Below are 27,932 nucleotides of genomic sequence, written 5' to 3'. Positions count from 1 at the left end.
TTCACACTCCTCCTGTACTCCTGGTTCCTCTTTGAAGTTCGCAGCAGATAGTGGTAAAAGAAATAGTGAAAGTCTTAAAGTCTTTGATCTTTCTTATAAGTGCAGAGAAGAAAATGCTGACGTTTGCTGCCTTCCCTCTGCTTCGGCTGCCTAAGAGGGAAGGGCCCCCTGTCCTGTAATCACGTGACTTACTTCACCTTGTCAATCACTTAGAAGATTCACCCTCCTTACCCTGCCCCCTTGTCTTGTATGCAATATCAGTGGGCCTAGCCGTCTGGGACCACTACCGGTCCCCGGGGCCCAGCTGCTTTCTCTTTATCTCGTGTCTTCATTTATTACAATCTCTCATCTCCACACACAGGGAAAACACCCGCTAAACCCCATAGGGCTGGACCCTACACCTCCACACAGCCAGGGTCCTGATGGACATCTTCAGGGACCTGCGGGGGTCACAGGAGCCCCAAACCCCAAACCCTTCCTCTGGGCCTTGAGTCAGACACCCCTGGGTCCCAACCACTTGCCCTTCTGCTTACAGGAAACTGGCTCCCCCAGGGGCTCTCCCAGGGGCCAGCCCTCCTAGGGGAGGGGAGGGGCGGACAGTCTCCTCCCCCACACTCCACTCTCCTGGCCCCCTCCTCGGCCTCAGCTCAGGGGCCCTGGTTGTGTAACATCTTCTCAGGTTGCAGCAGCTTAGAGGTCTTAATGTGACAATCACCAGCTTCTAATCCGAACACAAAGGCCACCCCTCAGCACCGCTGCTGCAGAATTCCGTCAGAACCTGCCTGGCCGGTGCCGCTGCGGAAGCAACGAAAGAACGGGGTCAGAACCCGCCTTCCTCCCCACACACTTGTGCTCCTCATTGCTCTTTCCGCGTGGCTGCAGGCCTTGTCAGAGCCTCCGGCTGGGAGGATGGGACGGTGTGGAATTCTCTGCGCGTCTTTTACACACACCTGACCACGGACGCTCAGCGCCGTCACACGGCCCCTGGGGGAGCTGTATCCGGGGCACCAAGGCCGGTGGCCTGCCTCATGCAGATTCACTGCGTTCTCCCGCGTCGGAGTCATTCAGAGTCTGTGTTAACCCGCGGGTTGCGAGGCACACAGTCTGCCTGGATGTGATCGGGTCTCATCAGATTTTCCTGCTGTTAGGTAGAGAAATCTAACAGGTTTCCGGCTTGAGAAAACTCCTGGCCTCCCAGCCACCACGCAGTGTGGGTTTTCCTCATGGCAGACAGGCAGTTCTTCGGGCCAGCTCGGGCCAGCCAGGTGTCTCACCGGCACCTGCTTTGCCTGCTGTGTTGTATTTCACATCATCTAAAGGCACAAAAGGAAAGCCTGAGGGGGATCTAAGAAGCCCCTCTCCCCATTGCTGGATAAACTGGAGGTGAACATGGCAGGGCAGGGCAGCAGTGGAGACAGCGGGACCCAGTCACGGAGCTCCAGGAACAAGTGCCCACAGCTGGCGGCAGGGCTGGCACGGGCAGGACGTGCCCGGCATTGGCCTGCTGCGGCCCAACGGTCACCGCAGCCTCCTGGAGCCAGACCCCCAGGGAAGAGCAGCCACGGCCTCTTCCTCCTCCAACAGTCCTGGGACTGTGTCTGCTTCCCCAGTCCCCAGAGGCCCAGCGGCAGGCAGTGTGGACGCAGAAGTCCTGCTCTCCCAGGGTCCAGAGGGTACTAGAGGGAGGAATTCCTCCTCTGCCCTCTGCAGGCGCTGCCAGCCGATGTCCCTCAGCAGGCAAGGCCAGGCCTCTGCAGCCCCACAGCCCATGCTGAGCCCAGATCCTCACGGGAAGCCCAGGGCTCTGGGCTTTTCTCTGTCACCTGGCGGGCCTCTCCAACAACAGGAGTGAGCATTTAGACCATGGCCAGGGCCGGGGGTCCTTAGGAAAGCAATGGACCCCAGGTCTGAGAATCACAAGTCCCTACCCAGGGTGGGACGTGGGGTCCTGCAGCCAGCACGGGCAGAAGCTTGAAAGCCCCCAAGTCACCCCTGGGCCAGCAGCAGCCACCCAGGGCAGGAGGACAGGTGCACATCCAGGGTCAGCGGGTCAGCAACTCACCCTGGCCTGCAGCCTACCCAGCAGGGACCACGTGCCCAGTAGCAGAGCTAGAGGAACAAGCAGAAAAATGGCCGGCCCCCAGCCAGAGGTCAGAGGGAAGGGCAGGAGCCGCTGGCTGACCTCAGGGGACATGGGTGGCTGACCTCGGGGGACACAGGCACATGCTGTGGGGCTTCGTGTCAGGCACCCATGGGGCCTGGGGTCTGCTCTGTGCAACAGATACTGTCGGGCTGCCCATGGGTACCTAGCCTTGGATGGCAGAATAGTGGCCAGAGCCCAGGGACAGAGCCGGGCCTTGGCCAGCGAGGCAGGACAGCCCCAGGTGCCCCCAGACACAGCAGGAAGTAGCCCAGGCATCAGGCGGGACCCACTGGCTGTGCTGGGCCAGCGTGAAAGTGCCCCTGACAGCAGAGAGTAGCCAGGCATCGGGACCCACTGGCTTTGCTGGGCCAGCGTGAAAGTACCCCTGATTTGTGCCTTCAAAGCATGCTGGATCGGCTGGACACAGAGGCTCGGGCCTGTAATCCCAGCACTTTGGGAGGCTGAGGTGGGAGGCCGCTGGAGGCCAGGAGTTCAAGACCAGCCTGGGCAACACAGGGAGACCGCATCTCTACAAAAAAAAATTTAAAAATTATCTGGGCATGGCCGGGCGCGGTGGCTCATACCTGTAATCCCAGCACTTTGGGAGGCCGAGGAGGGCGGATCATGAGGTCAGGAGAGCAAGACCATTCTGGCTAACACAGTCAAACCCTGTCTCTACTAAAAATACAAAAAATTAGCCGGGAATGGTGGTGGACGCCTGTAGTCCCAGCTGCTAGGGAGGCTGAGGCAGGAGAATGGTGTGAACCCAGGAGGCGGAGCTTGCAGTGAGCCAAGATCGCACCACTGCACTCCAGCCTGGGCGACAACGAGACTCTGTCTCAAAAAAAAAAAAAAAAAAAAAAAAAATATCTGGGCATGATGGCTCACACCTGTACTCCCAGCTACTCAGGAGGCTGAGGTGGGAGGATCACTTGAGCCCAGGAGGTCGAGGCTGCACTGAGCTGTGACTATACCCCTGCACGCCAGCCTGGGTGACAGAGTGAGATCCTGTCTCAAAAAAAAAAATCATGCTGGACCAAGGCCTCCACCCATCCCCCGAGGACCTCCACCAAGAGGACGTGGCCTGTCCACACAGAGGCTCCGGCTAGGCAGGCAGGCTCTGCAGGGTGGCAGGTCAGAGGTACGTTTCCCCCTCTGAGCAGGATCCGAGGTCCTCGACGCCCACAGGGACAGGAGGGGCCCGTGGATCCACCTCGGTCAGGCCCAGCCGCCGAGGGCCTCCAGGGCCACCAAGAGCTACGAGGTGCCCGTTCCATGTCCAGACCTGCCCTGTGCAGCCGGTGGGAGCTCAGCCGCCACCAGGACAGTACATGGGGACAGGAGGCACAGTGACAGTCACAGTAGCATCAGGCCCGGCCACACTGTGGCCCCAGTGGTCCAGGGGCTGTGGGAATGGGATGCACAGGCCCTTCACAGTGGGCTCTGAAAGACGATTTTCCAGTAACAGAAGCAAAGAGAAGGCTGCAACCAATTCAGATTCTCACAGGACATTTATGACAGGAGATGTGCGTCCAGCTGTGTCGCCCAGCCCATCCGCTGCCCAGGGCGGCTGACGAGCAGAAACGCACTCTGCAGCGGCCCTTGTCCGCGCCGGGGCCCTCGCCCGCAGCACCGCACGTTCTTTGTAGAAGCAGAACCCGAGACTCAGAGCACAGCTTGCCCTGATAACTGTCTTCCCAGCTGGCAGCCCTCTAGAAGATGCGGGAAATGACACATTCCTGTCACTCAGGCCCAGACACAAGCCAGTCACCCCTCCCGAGGGCATCCATGGCCTGAGGGACCCAGTTCCATTCAGCAGAGCCACAGCGCTCGGGTCCTCTCGGCAACCCATGATCACGGCCCATGTGGTCCTGCCCACGCCCCCCGCTGCCCACGCATGCCAGGGAATGAGCATTAAACAGGTGGAAGAACCACCCAGTGCTCCCCAGGCCGCAGCAGGCAAGGTGGAGCCAGGGACCACCACGCAAGTGAGACCCAGCCCGCTTCCACGTGGGCAAAGCTGCCGCCACCCCGGCCTGTCCAGGACGGCTGCAGAGGCCCCACCTCGCCCTGCAAAGGAGGGAGCCTGCCGCGCTCCCCACTCTGCCAGACGCTCCTGCCCGAGGGCCTGCGTCCGGCAGTTCCCTGGTGCGGGCTCCTGGTCCCTTCGACCAGGTGCCTGGTCCCCTGCCCACTGCCGGCTCATCACTCAGAGCCACCGCAACGCCCCCACCCGAGAGCCATCCGCTGACCCCCAGTGGGCCTTGGCAGTAGTGGGAGCGGCCGTCAGGCCTGGCTGGGCAGCGTCTTGTAGGGGTTGAGGATGCCCTTGGGGTCCAGCAGGGCCTTGAGCTGCTGCATGAGCTGCAAGGCCTCGGGTGGCTTGCTGTAGCCCAGGACATTCCTCTTCCTGAAGCCCACGCCGTGCTCCGCGCTGACACTGCCCTGCTGCCCGGCCGTCCACTCATACACGTGGGGCTCCAGGGCACCCAGGAGCGACGGGCTGAAGGCCTCCGCTGTCACGTTGAGGTGCAGGTTACCGTCTCCTGGAGGGACAAGGGCACACGGGTCAAGCTGGGCAGGGCAGCCCTCAGGACCCCACTCCTCCCCCAACAGCGCCTCCCAAGATCCCCTCCCCAGCAACCCCGAGACCCCTGGCTGAGCCTCACCCTCATGCCACTCGCCCTGGACGTGCCAACCCCTCCTCTGGGGCCGCTGCTACCTTGGCTTCTCCCTGCTTCTCTCCCCAAGTTCTCCCCACTCTTCCTACTCCCTCTGCCCAGGGCTCCCATCTCCCCAGCCGGAGAGTGACCACATGAGTTACCGCACGGCCTACCACTGCCTCCCTACTGACCTGGAAGAGTCCAGACCGTCTCCCAGTCTGTATCCCCAGCACCTGGTCAGATGGAGGGGTCTGCAGTGGTGCCCAGGGCAGCTGCCCAGCCAGTGCCCACTGCAGACAAAGCCCTGGCTCCCAGCCGCCTCCTCTCTGGTCCACTTACCCCACACTGAGCCCCCAGGGCGATGGCTCTCCAAGCACACCCTGGCCCTGGCCCGCCCCACGCACAACCTCCTCTTCTGACCTCAGAGGTCAAGAAGGCGACGGCTCAGAGAAGAGGCTGGGGACAGAGTCAAGTGAGGACCCCACCCCACCTCCGGGCCAGCAGGAGAGGGAGCCAGAAACCAGCTCAAGGGCTGCCCAGACGAGGACAGTGGCTTTTAACGCAGAGCTGCACACTGAGGAGGAGCCCCAGAGGCAAACCAGGACGCACCACCCCAAACTGTGCCACGTTAGGGTGAGGGCTGTTTTCCCACAAAGGCAACTGAGAAGCGGCAGGCAGATCCAAGAAAAGCTCCGCCGACTCAGGTCCTGCCTCAGAGCAGCACAGGAATGACTGACAAGGGCAAGGCCCCTCCCTCCACCAGAACCGACAAAGGTCAAGGCAGCTTCAGGCCCTGCCGTCCTCTGCCAGCTCCCTGCCTCCTCCGAGATGCCACCTGGAGACTCATAGTCCATGTCCTGTCATGTGACGTCCCTAAAACTTGACTGTTTGTTGAAGACGCCACGTGGGCCTGAATTCACAGCCAGCTCTTTGAGAATCACTCATTCCCTGGCCACTCCCAAGTAGAAGTGAAACATGCACGTCATGAGCCTCTGTATATCTCCTGTTAATGTGTCCGTAGCTGCAGGGTCCATCCCAGCTGGGAACTAGAAAGGGTAGACAGAAAACTATTTCTCCACCCCTACGAGAACAAACGCGAGGCAGGGAGTGCAGCAGGGACTGCACACTCCCACAGTCCCCGCCCCCCACAGTCCCCGCCCCTCCCACAGTCCCCGCCCCTCCCACAGTCTCCATGGTCGTGTGCTCAGGCCAGAGAGGGCTGAACACAACCCCTGCCCAGGGACTTGCCCAGGAAGGTCTGGTTGTGAAAGAAGAAAAACCACATCCACAGAATATGTTCGTTTTGTTTTGTTTTGTTGAGACAGGGTCTCCCTCTGTCACCCAGGCCGGAGGGCAGTAGAGTGATCCTAGCTCACGCTTCAACCTCCTGTGCTTAATCAGTCCTCCTACCTCTGCCTCCTGAGTAGCTGGGACTGCAGGCATGTACCACCATGCCTGGCTGATTTTTTTTTTTTGTAAAAATGGCAGGTGTGGGGGCGGGGGGGCCGGTCTCACCATGTTGCCCAGGCTGGTCTTGAACTCCTGACCTCAAGCAGTCCTCCCACCTCAGCTTCCCAAAGCACTGAGATTACAGGCATGAGCCATGTGCCTGGCGTCCACAAAGTATGTGAATACAGTCACGCTTCATAACAACGTTTCACTCAACACCGGACCTCAGAGATGATGTTGGTCCCATAACATTAAAATGGAGCTGAAAAATTGCCATCGCCTTAATGATGATGTCACCATGTTGTAGCACAGTTACTTGTTAATATCAGTTTAGTGTAGCCTCAGTGTGCAGTGTTTATAAAGTCTAGAGTAGAGTACGGTCATCTCCCAGGCCTTCGCAATCCCTCACCCCTCACCCACTGCCTCACCAGAACAACCTCCAGTCCCACGAGAACCACTCGTGATGAGCACCCCACGCAGGTGTGGCATTTTTACCTTTTATACCGTATTTTTACAGTCTCTTTTCTAGGATTAGCTTTTGTGTTCAGGCACATACTCAGCATTATGTCACAACTGCTTCCGGCATTAAGTGGATGACAGCTGTGGTTTGTCACCTAGGGGCAATGGCTACACCACACAGCCTTGGTGTGGAAGAGGCTGTCCCATCTGGGCGTAAGTGCCCTCCATGATGTTCGCACAAAACGAAACCACCTAATGACACATTTCTCAGGACGCATCCCCATCATTCAGCAACACCCAACTGTATTCCCGAGCAACAGCCAGCCTTGCACCCGGAACTCACACTGCCTCGGGTCCCAAAGGCTGAGAATGTGCAGATTAAAGAGGTTCTGGGCGGGGCCCCAGGCCCTCACCCTCCCCACCCACTGCAGAAGCAAACCACCTCCCTGCAGGCCTCAAATAATTCTACAGATAAAAATCTAACAAATATGAGCTCACGCCAAAAATCACACACACAAGAAGACAAACCACCACGGGTAAGGTCAGAATCAGACCCACAAACACCTCAGACGCTGTCATTTCCAGACACAGAACACAAATGTGTCATGTGTAAAGAAATAAGAGACAAAAATATAAAACCAAAAAATCTGACCAAGCAATTTTTAAATATCCACGCCAATCTTCTGGAGATGAAACGCATCATGGCTGGCCTGTGGACCTTAGCAGACAGATCTGACGGCCGATCACACACGGCAGAGAACGCCAAGCTGGAGACACTGCAAATAGCATCCAAACGCGAGAGGCGGGACCCTGGCAGTAGCAGACAAGAAACAAGAGGGCTTGGACTGAGTTCCAGGAAGAGAACAGAGGGGAGAAACGGTATTTGAAGAGGCTGTGGTGGCTGAGGAATTTCTAAAGCCAGCAAGACCCCAAAGCCCAAGAAGCGCCAGGCAGGTAAACAAACACTCACCTGGCCAACAAGCAGGTAAACAAACACTCACCTGGCGGACAGGCAGGTAAACAAACACTCACCCAGCCGACACCTGGCAGAACCAGAGTGAAACCGCAGAACTCCAAAGACAATGGAAGGAGCTGAAAGCAGCAAGAAGGAAAAAGCAGGCCAGGCACGGTGGCTCACGCCTGCAATCCCAGCACTTTGGGAGACCGAGGCGGGTGGATCACCAGGTCAGGAGTTCGAGACCAGCCTGGCCAATATGGTGAAACCCCATCTCTACTAAAAATACAAAAATTAGCTGGGCGTGGTGGCACACGCCTGTAATCCCAGCTGCTCGGCAGGCTGAGGCAGGAGAATCGCCTGAACCCGGGAGGCGGAGGTTGCAGTGAGCTGAGATCGCACCACTTCACTCCAGCCTGGGTAACAGAGCGGGACTCCATCTCAAAAAAAAAAAAAGGAAAAGAAAAAGAAAGAAAGTATTTCTTTCCCTCCATTCCCCCGAAGGGAAGAGCCCTGCACCGAGGCTGTCTCCACACCAGCAGACATCAGAAGAGAGAACAGGGGCTCCCTTCTGCCGCTGGGAAGCAACTGTCAACCCAGAACCACTGACATTCACTGAGGAAAAGACATTTTTATCAACTAAATCAGTACATTTCCAGACAAATAAAATCTGAGCTGTTCCGTCACCTATTTTTCCATGCCAGGGAAAATTCTGGAGGCTGAGATTCAAGCAGAAGCTGTGTGCAAACTGGCTACGCAGCATCAGGACGGTGACATGGTGACGGGGTTATGCATGACTGAACAAGGCAGAACCAGAATACACCACCGAACAGCATGCATGCCCCTCAGTGTCCCTGAGGGACTGGATACAGGACCAGGACCCCTCGGATATCAAAATCCTCAGATGCTCAAGTCTCTGACAGGAAATGGCATAGGATTTGCATATAAACTACACACATCCTTTTTTTCTTGAGACGGAGTTTCGCTCTTTTGCCCAGGCTGGAGTGAAGTGGCACAACCTCGGCTCACTGCAACCTCTGCCTCCCAGGTTCAAGCAATTCTCCTGCCTCAGCCTCCCAAGCAGCTGGGATTACAGGCACACGCCACCACACCTGGCTAATTTTTGTATTTTTAGTAGAGATGGGGTTTCACCATGTTGGCCAGGCTGGTCTTGAACTCCTGACCTCCGGTGATCCACCCGCTTTGTCCTCCCGTACTGCTGGGATTACAGACGTGAGCCACTGTGCCCGGCCCCTCCTGTATACTTTAAATCACCTCTAGATTACTTACGATTCCTGGTACGACGGAAATGCTGTGTCTGTCACTGTTATACTACATCGTCTTTTGTTTATTTTTTATTGTTGTATTGCTTTTTTTATGGTTGAATCTGCAGATGTGGAGCCCGCAAATACAGAGGCCACTATAAACTGGGGGTAAACGACAGCCAAAGTGACGGGGCCCTGAAGTCCTCGCACTGTGCAGCCATCAGGGCTCCCAGAGAGGCAGAAGCAGCAGGATGTGTGTGTACAGACAGAGCAAGCAAGAGAGTGAGATTATACATATTTAGAGAAAGATACAGAGAGAAAAAGATGGAGAGACACACTGAGACACAGGGAGATGACAGACACTGATTTTAATGAACTGACTCATGTGACTGAGGGAGCTAAGTCTAAAATCTGATGTCCAGGTCAGCAGGCTGGAGATCCCAGCAGGAGCTGGTGCTGCAGCTCGAGTCTCCGTCTGGGTCAGAATCCTCTCTTCCTTGAGAGACCTTAGATTTTTGCTCTTGTGGCCTTCGACTGATTGGGTAAGGCCCACCCACACTGTAGCAAAGGCCTTCGACTGATTGGGTAAGGCCCACCCACACTGTAGCAAAGGCCTTCGACTGATTGGGTAAGGCCCACCCACACTGTAGCAAAGTCCTTCGACTGATTGGGTAAGGAAGGCCCACCCACGCTGTGGTGGGAGATCTCCTCTACTCAACGTCTACTGATTTCAATGTTAATCACACATAAAAAATATCTTCACAGAAACATCCAGACTGGAGTTTGACCAAACGAGGGTACCAGGGCCCAGACAAGTGGACACAGAGAATTCACCATCACACATTGTTTGGGAGGAAGACAGTGACTCTGATTAACCTCAAACCCAGAGGGCTAGAAATGCCCACTGTGGTGCTAGGGCGACCACCAACAGTTAGTAAACGGCAAAAAGCTAAATGACAAAGAACATAAACCAGAAGAAGAGCAAAAAACAGAGGAAAAAACAGACAAGGAGAGACAAAGAGCAGGGTGAAGTAAACAAATCCAAACAGTGGGCCACAGCATGTGCTCAGCAGCCAAACGCACTCATCCAAGAGAGCAAACAAGTATGCAAGAAACCTGTCCAGGGTGTCCACAAGAAACACATCTAAATCACTAAGGATGGAAAAGCTGAAACTAACAGGAGGAAAAACGACATGTTAGGCAAACACTAAATAAAAGAAAGTTAGCATCACTGTGTAATAAACAAAGCAGACACCAAGGCAGCGGGAAATGCTGGAGATAAAGAGCGAGTCCACCGCGTTAGGAGATTCAGTTTCCCAGAACAAAGAGACAAACCTCATGTCCTATGCCCCTAAGAACACGTCTCCAGAACTGGCAAAGCTACAGGAGGAACAGATTAGTCTGTTGTCAGCGGATTTCTAACACCTCCCTCAGGGAGTGGCAGGTCAGCAGGATGTAGAATGAACACACGACGTATACTTTTATCTGATGGATCTGTACAAACACTGATTCCAGCAACTGCAGAGAGCACATTCTTTTCAAGCACTCCACAGTGATGAAAGCTGACCACAAGCTGGCCACTGATCAAGTTTCAAAAATCTGATCTGATAAGAACCAAGTTTCCTGGGTATAATGCAATAAAAAAGAAATCAATGATTTTTAAAATAACTAGAAAACCACCACGTTTGGAAATTAAGAAATACACGTCTGCATAACTCACGGGTCAAAGAAGAAATGATAATGCAAGCAGCAAATAATGCCGGGCACAGGACCTCACGCCTGTAATCTCTGGCTTTGAGAGGCCAAGGAGGGAGCGTTGCTTGAGGCCCCGGAGTTCAAGACCCGTCTGGCCACACAACTGGCTCTACGTGACTCTGGCTCTACACACACACACACACACACACACACACACTGTTCAAGACCCGTCTGGCCACACAACTGGCTCTACGTGACTCTGGCTCTATACACACACACACACACACACACACACACACACACACTCTGTGTGTGCGGGGGGGTGGTATAGATCAGATCTCACTGTGTTGCCCAGGCTGGTCTAGAACTACTGGACTCCAGTGATCCTCCCACCTTAGCTTCCTGAAGAACTGAGATTATAGGCGTGAGCCACTGCACTGGGCCTACAAAACAATTTTTTTTTAGTTAGCCAGGCCTGCTGGCATGTGTGAGGTGGCGGGCCTGCTTGATCCCAGAAGGCTGAGGCTGTGGTGAGCCACTGCACTCCAGCCTGGGTGACAGCGAGACCCTGTCCCCACCAAAAAAAAGGGTGTGGGGGGCATTCCACAAATGCTAGATACAAAGGAAACAAAAGAATATTTGAACAACTTTATGCCAATATGGGACAAAATTAGCAATACCAATCTAGAAGAAAGGAAAGCTTGAAAGTCCTACAGCTATTGAAGAAACTGAGCTGTAATTTTAAAATACTCCCCCCAAAAAAAAAACTCCAGCCCAAACAGCTCCACTGGCAAGTTCTGCATAATATTCATATTATGATTTTGATACCAAAATCCAGCAAGGACAGAAGAAAGGAACAGTGTGGAACAGAATCACCTACCAAGACCCCTGTCAAAATCCCACACCAAACATAATCAAACTCATCTAGCAAGATACAAAAAGGATCATGGCCACCTTGGGCCTACCCCAGAAACACAGACTCATCTGACTCCAGAGGGATCAATCAGTGTAACTTACCACACTGATTACCGGCAGACAAGCACCCGGTCAGCATGGTAGATGCAGGAAACGCATTTTAAAAATTCAACATTCATTCTTGCTTTTTTTTTTTTGAGATGGAGTTTCACTCTTGTCGGCCAGGCTGGAGTGCAATGGTGCAATCTCTGCTCACTGCAACCTCTGCCTCCTGGGTTCAAGTGATTCTCCGGCTTCAGCCTCCCGAGTAGCTGGGATTACAGGTGCCCACCACCATGCCCAGTTAATTCTTTGTATTTTTAGTAGAGGCGAGGTTTTATCATGTTGGCCAGACTGGTGTCGAACTCCTGACCTCAGGTGATCCACCCACCTCAGCCTCCCAAAGTGCTGGGATTACAGGCATGAGCCACTGCGCCTGGCCCATTCTTGCTTTTACAAAGTAACAGAGGGCTCATTCCATTTCTGACCAAGATGGTCTGTTTTATCTGTGGCCAAGAGAGACTGAAGTTACCTGGAGAGGAGGAAGCCTCCTGGCTTGAGGTCATATTCTGAAATATTGGGGCTCCCGCACCCCTCTTCTCTGGATGATGACACACTCTTCATGCCCTTACCCCCTTCCCATATTCTGAAATATTGGGGCTCCCATACCCCTCTTCTCTGGATGATGACACACCCATCACGCCCTTACCCCCTTCCCATTCAGGAGTCCTGCCTTCCTATCACAGAAGATTACCATCCATCCTATGTCAACTCCTCCAGATGTACCCCTCCACAGGCTGGGCAACTTTGGGCAAGTTACTTAAATTCTCTGAACCTGTTTACATGTGTGTAAAAGGGAAGCAACACCACCAGTCCTAAAAGCTGTTGTGCAGAGAAGTTTCTCCACATAAAGTGCTTAGAATAATGCCTGGGACAGCACAGGCCCTTCGTAAGTAACACCTATTATTATCGTCACGCACAAAACCCTAGACCCTCCTGTAACCACAGAGGTGGCACCTGAATCCCATTTACTGGCAGGTGGATGGAGGCTTCAGGTCAGTGACTCCAGTGCCACCAGGTCAGGGAAGAAGCCAGAGTGAGTACCTGTCAGGCCCCAAAGCCACGCTCCACACCCCCAGCCCTGCCCCCACCCCTGCCCTATAAGCTGGCCTTTTAGACACCTCGCTCCAAGGCTCCAAAGAACTGACAGGAAAACAGCTGGGCACGGTGGCTCACTCCTGTAATCCCAGCACTTTGAGAGGCCGAGGTGGGCAGATCACCAGAGGTCAGGAGTTCGAGACCAGTCTGGCCAACATGGCAAAACCCTGTCTCTACTAAAAATATAAAAATTAGCCAGGCCTGGTGGTGGACGCCTGTAATCCCAGCGACTCAGGAGGCTGGGGCAAGAGAATTGCTTGAACCCAGGAGGTGGAGGTTGCAGTGAGCTGAGATTGCGCCACTGCACTCCAACCTGGGTGACCAGAGCGAAACTGTGTCTCAAAAAAAAGAACTGATAGGATTGAAACATTTTCTTCCTATGAATTAATAGCTTGTACGTTAAAGCATGATTTTTTTGCAAAAAAAAAAGATGATCTGAACGTGGTTTTGAAATCCTCCCATCTGAAGGGGCAGGAGCAGCTAGGGGCTGTGCGCCAAGCACTGAAAAGGCCTCAGGGCCGGGCCCTGTGAGAGGAGCCCCTGAGACCCGCATCCCGGACTCTGGGGTTAAGGCTGATGCCCTCCAACCCTGCATTCCAGTGAAGATCCCCGAATGTTCTGGCAAGCTGAGCCATGCGCTCTGCCATTAAAAGTGCACCATGGCAGTCTTTTCCAAAATACTCAAATGAGTCATGACAACGATTAGGATTTTCCCTTCCCTGTCAGACACCGTGGTCCCGCTAGTGTCTACGGGAGATATGCTAAGCCAGACACCACGGTCCATCTGCCTTGCCTCACAGCCTGGCGGGGTGACGGCGACCGTGGCGCCCACCACCCAGCACACACAGGACCGTGGCCCGGGGAGCCGCTCACCAAGGTGGCCATAGCCCACCACGTGCTTGGCGTGCGGGCCGAGGCGGGCGCGCAGGTCAGTCACGATGTCGTAGAGCCGCTCCACGGGGAGGGAGAGGTCGTACTTGTACACGTAGCCATCCCGGCTCAGCGCCTCTGTGATCCTTTCCCTCAGGGCCCACAGCATCTAGAGGATGAGACAAGATGAGACAAGGGCTGGCTATGGGAACGACACCCGGGGACAGGGGGCACACCACACGGGGTTAGGGCAGCAGCACGTTCTGTATCTTCACCAGGTGAGGCTCCGACCCCGGAATCGACCCAGGACAGCGAATGACCCAGACCAGGTGTGGCTCCAACCCCGGACAGCGAATGACCCAGACCAGGTGTGGCTCCAACCCTGGAATCGATCCCAGACAGTGAATGTCCCAGGCTCCACGACAGCACCGAGCACCCTGGGACTCCGGCAATCAGGCGGCTGGGACACCTCACAGAGGGGGACAGCGATGACGGAAGGGGGAGGCACCCGCCTGAAGCTTCAGGTCATGTCACGGCACAGAGTGGCAAGGGCCAGGGAAGGCCCTGAGGATGAGGATGGGCCTGGACGCTCCCTGAACCAGGGCGGGGCAGGGTAGAGAAGGGGGCGCAAAGAGTCACACAGGCAGTGGGGACGCCAGCAGGGCCCAGGCAGCTCAAGGGGCATGTCGTGGGGGAGGCAGGGACACGGCGGGCGGGCCGAGGGGGAGGAAGGATTCTGAGGAGGAGCAGACGGTGCTGGTGGCTGAAGCGGAACCTGGGGCCAAATCCCGGGGCTCAGACAGATCGGCCTGTGGTTTGCGTGGCTTTTGCTAGCTTCGAACTTCCATTGTGGAGATCTGCACCACGAGGAAGAGGACAGAGCCATCCTCTCTGGGCTGCAGGACCACCTCTCCCCTGCAGGGTCCCACCCAGGGCTCAAGCCCAGCACCTGCCCCTCCAGAGACCCCACCATTTCAGGAAATTCTAAGACAAAGACTTGGCAGGGCGCAGTGGCTCACACCTGTATTCCCAGAGCTTTGGGAGGCTGAGGCAGGAGGATCACTTGAGCCCAGGAGTTTGAGACCAGCCTGAGCCACATAGGAAGACCCCGTCTCTTAAAAACAATAAAAATCAGCTGGGTTTGGTGGTGGGCACCTGTAGACTCAGCTATTCAGGAGGCTGAGGAGGGAGGATCGCTTGAGCCCAGGAGGCCGAGGCTGCAGTGAGCTGCAACTGTGTCACTGCACTCCAGCCTGGGTGAGAGTGAGACCCTGTCTCAAAAAAAAAAAGAAAAAAAAGACTGTTTTATTGAGGTAACCACAATGCCACACTGACACTTAAAAAATAACAACTCCTCACCACCACTGGGAATCCAGCCAGTGTCCAAAATTCCCGCATTTCCCCACCATCAATTTTTTATTTTTTTGAAGTCTCACCATGTTGCCCAGGCTGGTCTCAAACTCCTGGGCTCAAGTGATCCTCCTGCTTCAGCCTCCCAAAGCTCTGGGATTACAGCATGAGCCACCGTGCCTGGCCCCTTTTACAAACTTTTAGAGCTAGTTTGTGGTCAGATCAGACCCTTGGGTCACGCCATGCCCTGAGCAAGAGCACCTCCCACGGACGCTTCGTCACAGCCGCACGGGCATGGCTGCGAGGCCGGCTTTCGCCTCCGTGGTCTGGCGGGCACCAGCTGCCTGCGGGGCCTTCTTACCTCCTCATCAGACCGGCCGCCCCATGTGTCCCCGTGGCCACAAGATGGGCTCTACCCTTGTCTGCTCACGCCTCAGTCACTCGGCTCCACGCCCACCATCTCTAGAAGGTTCTAGAACATGACAGGCACGCGTCCCTCAGGGTCTTGGTGCTCCTGCACCAGACTTTCTGCTCCCCACACCCCGTCTTTGCTGAAATAACCCCTCAGGGTCATCCTTCCAACACTCCCAGGCACACCCCATGACCCTGCCTGGCCCTGCCCTCCTCCCGGCGCTTCGTGGCTGAGGGGCCATGGGCTGAGCTTGTTCCTTCTGCTGTGTGATTTTATGGAGCAAGGCTTCTCCCGCCCTGGTCACTGCTGTCGCCCGGCAGGCACAGGGCACAGGAGGCATCTCCCTAGCAGGTTTGCTAACTGAATGACACGTGACGGGTGGACAGGCAGTGCCAATGAGACCCGCCGTGGTCACTACTCAGAGGAGCCCAGGGCATCTGGCGCGACCAGTGTGGCTTCCACTCTGGTGGGCTGAGGCTACAGCGGGGCCTGGGCAGGGCTGAGAGTCCCCCATTAAACAGAGGACCCCTGCGGCAGCGGCTGGACCTGCGCAAGCCCCATTGTCTCGACATGTCCAAAAACCCAGGGCTCCCAGAAAGGAAAGACCAGAGTGGAAAGCAGAATGGCTCAGAACCTGCCCAGAGCCTCACCAACGCTGGATAACAGCAGAGAAAAGCCTCAGGACCTGCCCAGAGCCTCGCCAACACCGGACAACAGCAGAGAAAAGCCTCAGGACCTGCCCAGAGCCTCGACAACACTGGACAACAGCAGAGAAAAGCCTCAGGACCTGCCCAGAGCCTCGCCAACGCCGGACAACAGCAGAGAAAAGCCTCAGGACCTGCCCAGAGCCTTGCCAACGCCGGACAACAGCAGAGAAAAGCCTCAGGACCTGCCCGGACCTGCCCAGACCTGCCCAGAGCCTCGCCAACACCGGACAATGGCACAGAAAAGCCTCAGAGCAACTGCACACAACCGCATATCCGGGTCAACCCATCGAGCTGCACACCTAAGAAAGGGTGGTTTTGCTATCTGCAAAAAACAAAGGCCAAATTACCTACCCGTCGAGCATAAGCCAGAACGAGGTGACAGACACGCAAGGCCTCTCCGGAACCTGTCCCAGGAAGCGTCTGGAGGTGACTTTGTGAACCTAGGACCAGCCCCGCCCGGCCCTGTCCTGGTCATGAACCCGGCTCTGGGCATTAATGTTCAGGGCACAAGTCTAGACTGGACCAGGCTGTGGAGGGGCTGGGGACTGATGTGCAGAGGCTGGGGGCGTGGGGGACAGCCCGCCCTGGGGGTGGCATGGGGGCTGGTAGAGAGGTTGGGGGTGTTGGGGACAGCCTTCCTTTGTGGGGAGCATGGGGGCTGATGTGTGGAGGCTGGGGTGTCAGGGTCACCCTCCTGGGGGTGGCGTGGGGGCTGGTAGAGAGGTTGGGGGTGTTGGGGGCAGCCTTCCTTTGTGGGGAGCATGGGGGCTGATGTGTGGAGGCTGGGGTGTCAGGGTCACCCTCCTGGGGGTGGCGTGGGGGCTGCATGACTCTGCCACTCCAGCAAAGCAGCCAGTGCGGGATGAGGGTCCCTGCCTGCACCACCAAGGGCAGTTGGGCTCACGTTCTCGCCCCATCTCAAGCAGAAGCTGAGAGAAGCCCCGGCGGCTGTCCTGCTCTTTCTGCTGGGAAAACAGACTGACTGGTCGGGCAGCTGCTTCAGCCCGGGCCCCTGGATTGGAAGCTACAGGAGCTGATGCAGCCACAGCGATCACCCACACAGAACGCGAGGGAGGGTGAGCCTCTGTTTGTGTGGTCACTGGGGCCTGGGGATTGCTTGTTACTGTGGCAGAATGTAAGGGAGCTGACTGTCACAGTCCACTTAGAAAAATGCAGGAATGGCAGGCAGAGACCTAGGAAGGACGCACACTTGATCATGCCTCTCAGTCAACAGAGATGGCATCACACAGCTGCCATTTGCCCAGAGGATGCCCCTGGGCTGGGCATCAGGACACATGAGTGAGCCCAGCCGACCGCACCCCAGCCCTTGGGAGCAGACACTGTTTTGCCCAGAAGCACTGGAATCACGACAGTCAGGCAGCAAAGGTGAGGGGGGAAGATGGTAAGGGCAACACCCAGGCTAACATGAGCCTGGAATCAACTAAGCGGGAGTAAAGGCCTGCGCCCACTGCCCAGGTCCTAGTGACAGTGAGCAAGGGCGCCTCCCACTGCCCAGGCCCCAGTGACGGTGACCGAGGGCTCCCACTATCCAGGCCCCAGTGACGGTGACCGAGGGCTCCCCCTGCCCAGGCCCCAGTGACAGTGACCAAGGGCTCCCACTACCCAGACCGCAGTGACAATGACTGACGGCTCCCCCTGCCCAGGCCTCGTTGACGGTGACCGAGGGCTCCTCCTGCCCAGGCCCCAGTGACAGTGACTAAGGGCTACCACTGCCCAGGCCCCGGTGATGGTGACCGAGGGCTACCACTGCCCAGGCCCCAGTGACAGTGACCGAGGACTCCCCCTGCCCAGGCCCCGGTGATGGTGACTGAGAGCTGCACCCCCTGCCCAGGTCCCAGTGATGGTGACCGAGGGCTACCACTGCCCAGGCCCCGGTGATGGTGACTGGGTCTCTCACTGCCCCAGGCCTTGCCCCTCCTTCCTTTGGCCTCAAAAGGCCAAGTTACCTGGTAACACAGTCAACGCCCCTTCCTCCAGAAAACTGCCCACCCTAGGACTCCCGAGGTCCAGGCTAAGCCTCCACAGCCCCAAGGGCTCCTCCTGCCTCCACTCCTTCCACACAACTCTGTGCGGAGCTGCCGCTGACGGGCCGCTGAACCACAGGCTGCAGTCCCCTTGCTCATCCCACAGCATGGGGTTGGGGAGGGACACGGTGGGGAGGAAGTACTTTTTAAATATTAATGAAAATGGGCCGGGCGCAGTGGCTCACGCCTGTAATCCCAGCACTTTGGGAGGCCGAGGCGGGAGGATCATGAGGTCAGGAGATCGAGACCACCCTGGCGAACACGGTGAAACCCTGTCTCTACTAAAAATACAAAAATATTAGCTGGGCGTGGTGGCGGGCGCCTGTAGTCCCAGCTGCTTGGGAGGCTGAGGCAGGAGAATGGCCTGAACCCGGGAGGCGGAGCTTGCAGTGAGCCGAGATCGCACCACTGCACTCCAGCCTGGGTGACAGAGCGAGACTACGTCTCAAAAAAAAAAAAAAAAATTAATGAAAATGGCCTAGACACCAGGAATACATTTTCCATCCAAAGAGGCTACTCTCTCAAAGCCATGAAACCCATTCACATTTCAGCCACATCCCACACTGTTTAGGCCGCACCAATGACCGTTCCAGGCATCCCGAGACAAGGCTGGACTGGACGGACAGAGAGGGGGGACCTGTAAGCAGAACACAGGGCACCTTGACTTTCCTCTGGTCGGTGGCCATGGTCCCATCAATCACCAGGCCGGAGCCCAGCGCGTGCTCCAGGAAGCGGCCCAGCTTCTCAGCATCGTGCCCTGCATTGGAGCCTGAAGTCTCGATGAGGACGTAAAACGGACTTTCTAGAAGTGAGCAAGGAAGGCAGAGTGAGCAGAGGCTCTGGCTGCCAGGGCAAGAATCAGGGCTGCTCGGGCAGAACGGCTGTTAATAGCAACCACTGATCTTTCGTGGCCAAGAAGGACCCAGGCAGCCTGCGGAGCACACAGCTCTCTGGTTAAGCTGACTTTCAGAAGGTTTAAAAAGTCGTCTTTGGCCGGGCACGGTGGCTCACACCTGTAATCCCAGCACTTTGGGAGGCCGAGGTGGGTGGATCACCTGAGGTCACGAGTTCGAGACCAGCCTGGACAACACAGCAAAACTGTCTGTACTAAAAATACAAAAATTAGCCGAGTGTGGTGGCAGGCGTCCGTAATCCCAGCTACTCAGGAGGCTGAGGCAGGAGAATAGTTTGAACCTGGGAGGTGGAAGCTGCTGAGGCAGGAGAATCATTTGAACCCGGAGGTGGAGGCTGCTGAGGCAGGAGAATCGTTTGAACCCGGGAGGTGGAGGCTGCAGTGAGCCAAGATCGTGACATTGCACTCCAGCCTGGGCCACAGTGCCAAACTCCATCCCCCAACGAAAAAGAATTATTGGCTTTTTTCCCAGCATAAAAGTAAAACATGCTTACAGAAAGCAACATGGGAAAACAAAGAAAAGTAGAAATGGAAAGAAAGTCTCCCAGCTCACCAAAAATAGCCACTTAGTTCCTGCCCGTCCTTGCTGCAGAAGATCAGGAAATCTGTGTAACCACAAACCTTACACAGGACCAGGGCAGCCTATTCTTTGTCCTAAATATGTTAAGAGCAGCTTTCTTACACATAAGCCCAACGACCACTCCATGCTCCGCCCAGGGACCCACCCCCCACCCGCCTGGGTACCCCCCGCCCGCCCAGGGTCTCTGAGCCGTCCCATGTGTCCAGACGTGCAGAAGGGAGCTGCAGGACCAGCTGCCCCGTGTGGGGGATCAGTACCTTGCACCGGGCTGGCCAGGTGGAGATGGCGCCTGACCAGCTGCATGCACACAGCATCCATGAACTCAAATGCAGACAGGATCTCGCCCAGCATCCCCTTGCAGGTACTGAAGGTCTGCAGAACTTCAGCAAAGCCTGGGCAGCCTGAAACGGGTCACAGCACATCAAGCACCGTACGGAGCCAAACCCAGCCCACCCAAGTCCCCCTTCAAAGCAGCAACATCAGCCCGTCTCATGTGGGTGGGTGAGCTGGGCAGCCGCAAGGAGCACTAGAACTGGCACTGCAACAAACAGCCCAGGGTTCGCCTGGCAGGTGCACGCCTGGTGTTACCACCAGCATCAGATCAGGAGGGGCAGATGCATGCCTGGTGTTACCACCAGCATCAGATCAGGAGGGGAAGGCGCCAAAGAACCACACAGCACCTGAGACGGCAGTGGGACTCAGAGGGGGCGTATCTTGGGAATTCTGCAAACACAGAGCCAGCAACAGGCAGCCTTTGGGAATGGCTGCATTTCTCTTAACACAATCAGCACTCAGGTCTTCCCTGCACTCAGGACCTCATCCAACAGGCGTGTTGGTGCTCCAGGATTGGGGGGGCTACCAGCGAGGCCGCTGCCCTGGGGAAGCCGACCCTCAAGGGCAAAGATGGAAAGGAACTGAGTGGAGGTGTCTACAGGTGGGCAGCCCCAGAGACGCTGCAGCAGGAGGGGGCCCATGCCCACCTTTCAGGGTGAGATGGGGAGGCAACGCGAAGGCATGTGGATATCAGAGAAGAATTTTCCAGAGAGAAGGTCTCACAAGTGCAGAGGCTGGGGGCAGACACCTGCACTGGGTGACACAGGAGCACCTCAAGGCCTGTGGCCCGAGCACCATGTCGGGGTGTGGCTGCAGATGCGTAGAGGGCCGGGGTGTGGGAGGTAGTGGTGGTGGTGGAGGGTCTGGCGGTGGCGACTCAGCGTCTTGCTCAGAGTGGGTAGGAATCCCCAGGAAGTGGGACAAGAGTGCCTCGTCGGAAGTCGCCCCAGCTGCAGGAGGGCAGGAGCCAGGGCTGATCGGGGCCCTGGAGAGCTGGACCGAGCCCACGAGCACGAGGGACACCAGGGCCATCCTCACAGGGGCCTGTTCTACACGGCTTAGATGTGGGTGTGGCACAAAGAGGCGAGTGACTCCTATCTGAAACCTGGAGGTGAGAAGAGCAGGATGCGGCAGCCGGGCTGGCCTCGGGCTCCCAGGACCACAGGCAGGCGGCACACAGGTGACTGCAGTCGGAGTGCGATCAGAGCAGAAAACAGAAAACATGGATGAAGACGAACCACTGATCCAGATGGCACTGCCACCCAGAGAGTAAGTCGGCAGAAGCAGTCAGGGCTGCCTCAGCCATTCCGGGGTTGGGGGCGAGGAGCCCCACCAGGGGCTGAAGGTGGAGGGCGGGGAGGAGGTAGTGTGGGGCAGCATCACAGGCCAGGCTTGTGCCAGAGGCAATGGGCGAGAGGGGCAATGAGAACTGACGGCTGGGCCAAAAAACACCAAAGAAAAATGCTGAAGAGGCCAGGTGCGGTGGCTCACACCTGTAATCCCAGCACTTTGGGAGGCCGAGGCGGGCAGATCACTTGAGGTCAGGAGTTGCAGACCAGTCTGGCCAACATGGCGAAACCCTGTCTCTACTAAAAATACAAAAATTAGCAGGGCGTGGTGGTGGGCGCCTATAATCCCAGCTACTTGGGAGGCTGAGGCAGGAGAATCGCTTGAACCAGGAAGCGGAGGTTTCAGTGAGCCGAGATCGTGCCACTGCACTCCAGCCTGGGCGACAAGAGTGAGACTCTGTCTCAAAAACAAAAAACAAAAACGAAAAAACGCTGAAGAGCATCAAGAGCGAGGGAAGAGCCTGACCTGGGGGCTGAGCAGCACCAAGTCAACGCTCTTGGCCGACAGCCCTTGCCCCGCCAGCAGGTTTGGCCTCAAGCTTCCCAGCCTACCCAGAGTGAGGAATCCAGGAGACCCCCACAGGGCCACATCTTAGGAGTCAGGGCCAGAAGCAAGCCTGTCCCAACCAACTTGCCCCGAAGACTGCAGGGGAAATGGCTGAAGAGAATGAGTAAAAGGCAGAATGGAGCCCGGCGCAGGCACTCATGCCTGTAGCCCCAGCACTTTGGGAGGCCAAGGCAGGAGAATTGTTTGAGCTCAGGAGTTCAAGACCAGCCTGGGCATCACGGGAGACCCTGTCTCTACAAAACAATTTTAAAAATGTAGCCAGGCATGGTGGTATACACCTGGTCCCAGCTACTTGGGAGGCTGAGGCAGGAGGATCCCTTCAGCACAGGAGGTCAAGGCTGCAGTGAGCCAGGATTGCACCACTGCACTCCAGCCTGGATGACAGAGCGAGACCTTGTCTCTCAAAAAAATACAGAAGAACAATGTAAAAAAAAAAAAAAAAAAACTCTCCTGATAAATCATGACCATGGATCAGCCCTACACAGCCAGCCCTACACTGACTTGCTACCTGGGAGGCTCACAGAATTCCATCCTGTGAACTTGGTCACTCTCAGGCTGAACAGACCCAAAGTCCCTTAGCAAAAGCAAAAGCAAACCCTCTCTGGAGGAAGGTACCTCGTCTTTGGCATCTAGGAACCCCTACAAATAATTCTTCAAACATAATGAGCTGCACACTGCCACAGACAGCCAAGCACACAAGAAACTAAGGAGCCAGGAGCATGAACCAGCAGAAACAACAGACACTAAAAACAGACCACACAGGCTGGGTGCAGCGGCTCAGGCTCACACCTATAACCCCCACACTTTAGGAGGCCACAGTGGGAGGATCGTTTGAGCCCAGGAGTTCAAGAGTAGCGTACGCAACATAATGAGACCCTGTTTCTACATACAAAAAATTTTTTAATTACCTAGACATGGTGGTGTGCACCTGTAATCCCAGCTACTCAAGAGGATGGCTTGAGCCCAGGGGCTATGATCACACCACTGCACTCCAGCTTGGGCAACAGAGTGAGACCTTGTCTCTAAAAAAAACTTTTACAGACTACACAGACTTGAAAAAATGGAATTGCCTGATTATAAAACATCACAAAAAATTATTCAAAGTATTTTTTTTTTTTTTTGAGATGGAGTCTTGCTCTGTCACCCAGGCTGGAGTGCAGTGGTGTGATCTCAGCCCACTGCAACTTCTGCCTTATGGTTTGAAGTGATTCTCCTGCCTCAGCCTCCCAAGTAGCTGGGATTACAGGCGTCCGCCACCATGCCCAGCTAATTTTTGTATTTTTAGTAGAGATGGGGTTTCACCTTGTTGACCAGGCTGGTCTCAAAACTCCTGACCTCATGATCCGCCTGCCTCAGCCTCCCAAAGTGCTGGGATTACAGGTGTGAGCCACTGTGCCCAGCCTAATTTTTGTAACTTTTAGTAGAGACAGGGTTCATCATGTTGGCCAGACTGGTCTCAAACTCCCGACCTCAAGTGACCCACCCGCCTTGGCCTCCCGAAGTGGTGGGATTACAGACGTCAAACTATGTTTAAAGACACAAATGGTGAGCTTGAGAATACCTAGAATAGAAAACTATAAAAAGTAACATTGCAGATTTGACAAAAATAACAAAACTTTTAGAAATAAAAACTTTCATAATCAAAATGTAAAACTCAATGGACGGAGGGAACCACTCATGGAGGGGTTCAGCAGCAAATAAAACACAGCAGAAGAGGGCATTCGTGAACTGGAAGACAGATGAGAAGAAATCGCACAGAATGCAGCACACAGAGACACGATGATGACAATACGGAGGGGAGATTAAGAGACACAGAAGACGGACTGAGACACTCTATCCTGAATCACAGTCCCAAAAGGAGAGGAAAACACAGGCAATATCTGAAGCAATAATGGCTAAGAATTTCTAGAACTGGTCAAAGATACCAAGCCACAGGTTTAAGAAATTCAGTAATTCCAAAGAGATGAAAAAGAACGTACACACACACACCACACACTGAAAACTTTAGAAGATCAGAAAGAATGATCTTTAAGTCACCCAAGCGGGGCAGGACAGATGCAGAATCCCTTCACAGCAGCAGCTACCGACAGCGAAGTTCCCAACAGCGAGGAGGCCAGAGGACAGCAGGCCAGCATTTCCACCGGGATCAAAGAAAACAAACGACAGCCTGAAGCCATGCGCCTGCAGAAAAGAGCCTTCAAGAATGAGGATGAAATAAAGGTATTTTCAGACACACCGGAAGTGAGGAAGTGGTCACCAGGAGACCTTTACTGCAGGAAATGAACGAGGATACGTTTGCAACATAATCCCAAACAGAAGATCGGACGCAAGAGAGTGGAGGGCCGAGAAAGTGGCCATAAAATAAAAATCCTGGTGAGATTGTTTAAAATACGGAACACACATCACAACAACAAGATGTAAGTGGCCGAGGGAACAAGCACGCGGAGTCTCAGCATCCTCCAGGGCTGCCCAAGCTTCCGGCAGCTCAAGACACTGAACTGGGAGTTGGTGAGCTAGACCCGCCACCTCCTGCGCGAAGACTGCTGGGCTGTGCGACTTCTGAACTCCTGAGGAGGAAATGCTGGATAAACCCGCCCGATGCAAATGAAGCAAGAAAGGAGCCGAAGGCAGGTCCTGGGAGAACCGAAGTGGCTGTGAGGGAAGCAGGCCTGGGGAGACGTGGCAGCAGGCAGGTCTGCGAGACCCCCAATCTGGGCTGACTGGGGAAGCCCCCCATTACAGGAGGGAGTTCTTTATCCCCACGGTAACTAAGAGTGGTGATCTGAACTGATGCCAAATGACAGCATGTCCCTCAATCTTACGCCACAAGCTACTTAACCAACACGATGGGGTGAATGAGGCAACACAAGCCTAGTTTTGTTATGAAATGAAGTGTCCTCTGACCAGAAACAGAGACAGGCCTCACTCCACACCTTTACCCATGACTACCAGGAAGGCCAGGTCCTGGACTCCTGATTCCTTTGGAAGTAGAGAAGTCAGCAGACATGGGAACCGACTACCCCGGGGTGGGGGTCCCTCCATCCCCTTCCTCACATCAACAGCGGCACCATCAGAGCAGACGCTCCAGCCCAACCACCCATCTCAAGGCACACATCGAGGAAGCCCACCGAGGAAAGCCACGTTCACAGCCCTGGGCTTGGGTGGACATAAGATGGACACCGCGGTGATGATCCCCAAAGTGCCCTCCGACCCGATGAACAGCTGCTTCAGGTCATAGCCCGTGTTGTCCTTCCTCAGGGAAGTCAGGCAGTCCAGGACGGTGCCGTCGGCCAGCACCTGGGGCGAAGAGAAGCACGTTCACCCACCTGCCAGCCTCCTGACAAGACGTCGGTCGCCTCCAGGGCCAGGTGTCACTTCTGCAACAGGCTGAGGTCATGCCAAGAGGCTGATGGATGGACTTTCCTCCCGTACGACTGACACCCTCCACACACAGCAGCTCACTGCCCAGGGGGCACGCCCGGGGTCGGGGGCAGTGGGGAGGCTCCCTGGGAGTGGGGCGTGAGCCCAGCCCAGGACCCAGCCACCTCCGGACCCACCAGCCATAAGGCATCAAAGCTCCCGAGCTGCGGGCCCCTCCGAGTCCTGTGTGCTGGTACTGTGAGTCGGAGGCCTATACAGCTCATGAGTGCAAAAAAGTAATTTACAAAAAAGATAATCAGTGGCTGGCCAGAAAAAAAAGCTACTGGAGCGTCATAATTTACTGGATGGCAGCAAAGCATGGTTTTGTGTTTGCTTCGTCCACTTGGGTAAACAGGACAGAGAGCTCTGCCTGTGACACTCGGCTGGTGAGGGTGCGGGCAAACAGAGGGGACCTGGAGAAACAGTGGGCGGCAGAAGGTCACGAAGCTGACCCTGGATAAGCCTTCCTTCACACCCAGCTCCCAGAAGCCCGCCACTGCCGGGGCAGTGTCCCCTGTAACTGCATCCTCTCTGTGTGGCCCCGAGGTAGTGGACACAAAATCACCCTCTCGTGGGAGGACAGGGCAGGGCCAGGCCTCCCTCAGGATGGGGTTGTATGTAGCCCGCGTGTCCTTGAGGGGCCCAGGGCCAGGAACCAAGACCTCCCACCCTGAGGGGCCCCATGCACCTGTGCCACCAAGTGGGCCCATGAGAACCGTGAGAGGACACCCCGTGGCGACCTCTGCACCAAGCAGCTGCCCCAGCTCACCACTTCCAGGCCCAGGACAGTCCCATGCAGTGAGCCGTATCGAAGAAACCGCAGGCCTCCGGCGTTGGTTGCCACGTTTCCCCCGATGTGGCAGCTGCCCTTGGCTCCTAAATCCAGCGGCATGATGAAGTCCCGTTCCTCCACGTACCGGCTCAGCTCCTCCAGGATGCAGCCCGCCTGGCAAACCAGAATTCCTGCAGAGAGCGACCAGGCTGCTGCAGCACTCAGCTTCCAGTGGGCCCCCGGGCTGGTGGGTCCCAACCCCCATTTGCACAGGCCAGCCACCCAGAAGGAACATCAGCCTCAGCGGCAGGGCGAAGGAGAAGAGGCGCCCCCACATCACTAGCCCAAGGATGAAAACATCTGGGCCTAACAGGACCTTTATGATTATGGTGACACAAAACAAAAATGGGTAACATGAAAAGAGAGGAAAAAACTTCCCACCCCCACACACGCTCGTGGAAAGGAGTAGAAGAGGGAAGATTCTCAGCTGGGGCTGATCCTGCCCCTGGGCATGTGGGACAATGTCTGGGGACATTCTAGGTTGGGGGTGCCATGGGCACCTTGTAGGCGGAGGCCAGGGATGCTGCTCAACACCCTACAGTGCAGGTGCCCGACCACAGAGTGACCGGGGCCTGGAGCCCGGCCTTGTGGGGAGAGGCCCAGCTCCAGAGCAGGACCCTGGCGCCCTGGGTCTGCCACGCCACGTGAGCACAGGATCCGCTCACGCCTGCCACTCTGCACCTCACACACCTCCAGAGCAGGATGGAGTCGGAAGGAACCGGAGTGACAAGCCTTCACCAGCACGCACATCTGGAGGGGCCGGGCAAGGTGGGGCTAGGCGGCCGGGCTACAGACGCTGGTTCTTTCCCCAGCGCCACCCCTGACTCATTCACCCACCCCAGCACCCCACAGTCGCAGACGCTGGCAAGGAAGAACTCCACCGGCACCAGGAGGGACTCCTGGGCCCCGACGGGTGGCACAGGCTTACCAGACACGCTGTGGAAGCTGAGGACCCGGTTCATGCGGGCAGTGGAAAGGATGATCTCGTCAAAGACAGGGACGCTGCCACCCACCATGCCTGTGTTGCCCCCCTGTGGGTTCACGGCCAGGTTCCTCTCGTGGCAGTGCCTGGGATGAGGACAGGAGGGACGTCGGGGCTCTGTCCCCACCCCCACGCCACCATCCCCAAGGACACACCGCAGGACCAGTGCCTGACCCCAAATCCTGATTACCCTGCCCTGCCTGCAGCCTCAGCGGGGGCTCCTCCCCAGCCCACGCATGTGAGGGATTCTGAGGAAGGACAGATGTCAATCCGAAAGCTGCGCACAGGGAGACGGAAGTGGAGGCCCCGATTCTAATGTCCTACAAGGCTTCCCTCAAAGGACAGAACGTCCTACATGCCTGGCTCCCATCCTTCCCGTTCACACCGTGCTCACAGAGGGTCCAGCTCAGGGCTCCTCGACCGCACTGCCCCCAATCCCTTCCACCCTCCACCTGCATCTCCCCACCCTTGGCCCATCATCCCCCAGACATGTGCCCAAGGGCACCTCCCTCCCAACCAGCCTGCACCTTTGCAAAGCCCCAAAGCCTGGAGCACACCCAGTGGGTAGGGGTTTGGAGAAACCAAAGTTCCATGCCCTGGGGAGAGGAATCTGCCCACATACATGAAATAAACCCTGGAGGCAGCAAGCCTCATACATGAAATAAACCCTGGAGGCAGCAAGCCCCATACGTGAAATAAACCCTGGGGACAGCAAGCCCCATATGTGAAATAAACCCTGGAGGCAGCAAGCCCCATATGTGAAATAAACCCTGGAGACAGCAAGCCCCATAAGTGAAATAAACCCTGGGGACAGCAAGCCCCATATGTGA

The 27,932-nt window shown here is 56.0% G+C and overlaps 1 protein-coding gene across 5 annotated transcripts in view; it reads right to left on the bottom strand.

Annotated features, from left to right (window-relative positions):
- Nucleotides 1–3,635: 3,635 nt before the first annotated feature.
- The window catches only part of D2HGDH (D-2-hydroxyglutarate dehydrogenase), a 30,597-nt gene continuing 6,300 nt past the window's right edge, over nucleotides 3,636–27,932 (bottom strand). For 2 of the 5 annotated variants that reach the window (XM_063712636.1, XM_024243872.2), the window contains 7 exons: nucleotides 27,049–27,188; nucleotides 26,058–26,251; nucleotides 24,997–25,165; nucleotides 19,876–20,019; nucleotides 18,785–18,927; nucleotides 13,615–13,780; nucleotides 3,636–4,689 (listed from right to left, as the gene is read on the bottom strand). In XM_063712636.1, the coding sequence (XP_063568706.1) occupies nucleotides 4,430–4,689; nucleotides 13,615–13,780; nucleotides 18,785–18,927; nucleotides 19,876–20,019; nucleotides 24,997–25,165; nucleotides 26,058–26,251; nucleotides 27,049–27,188 (1,216 nt within the window). In that variant the 3' untranslated portion in view covers nucleotides 3,636–4,429. Of the gene's footprint in view, nucleotides 5,853–13,614; nucleotides 13,781–18,784; nucleotides 18,928–19,875; nucleotides 20,020–24,996; nucleotides 25,166–26,057; nucleotides 26,252–27,048; nucleotides 27,189–27,932 lie in introns of all 5 variants that reach the window. The other 3 variants (XM_054550157.2, XM_024243871.3, XM_054550158.2) reach the window with 3 other exon arrangements.

This window comes from Pongo abelii, chromosome 11, assembly GCF_028885655.2.
Source record: "Pongo abelii isolate AG06213 chromosome 11, NHGRI_mPonAbe1-v2.0_pri, whole genome shotgun sequence".
Lineage (NCBI taxonomy): Eukaryota > Metazoa > Chordata > Mammalia > Primates > Hominidae > Pongo > Pongo abelii.
This window is presented reverse-complemented; position numbering and strand designations above follow the sequence as displayed.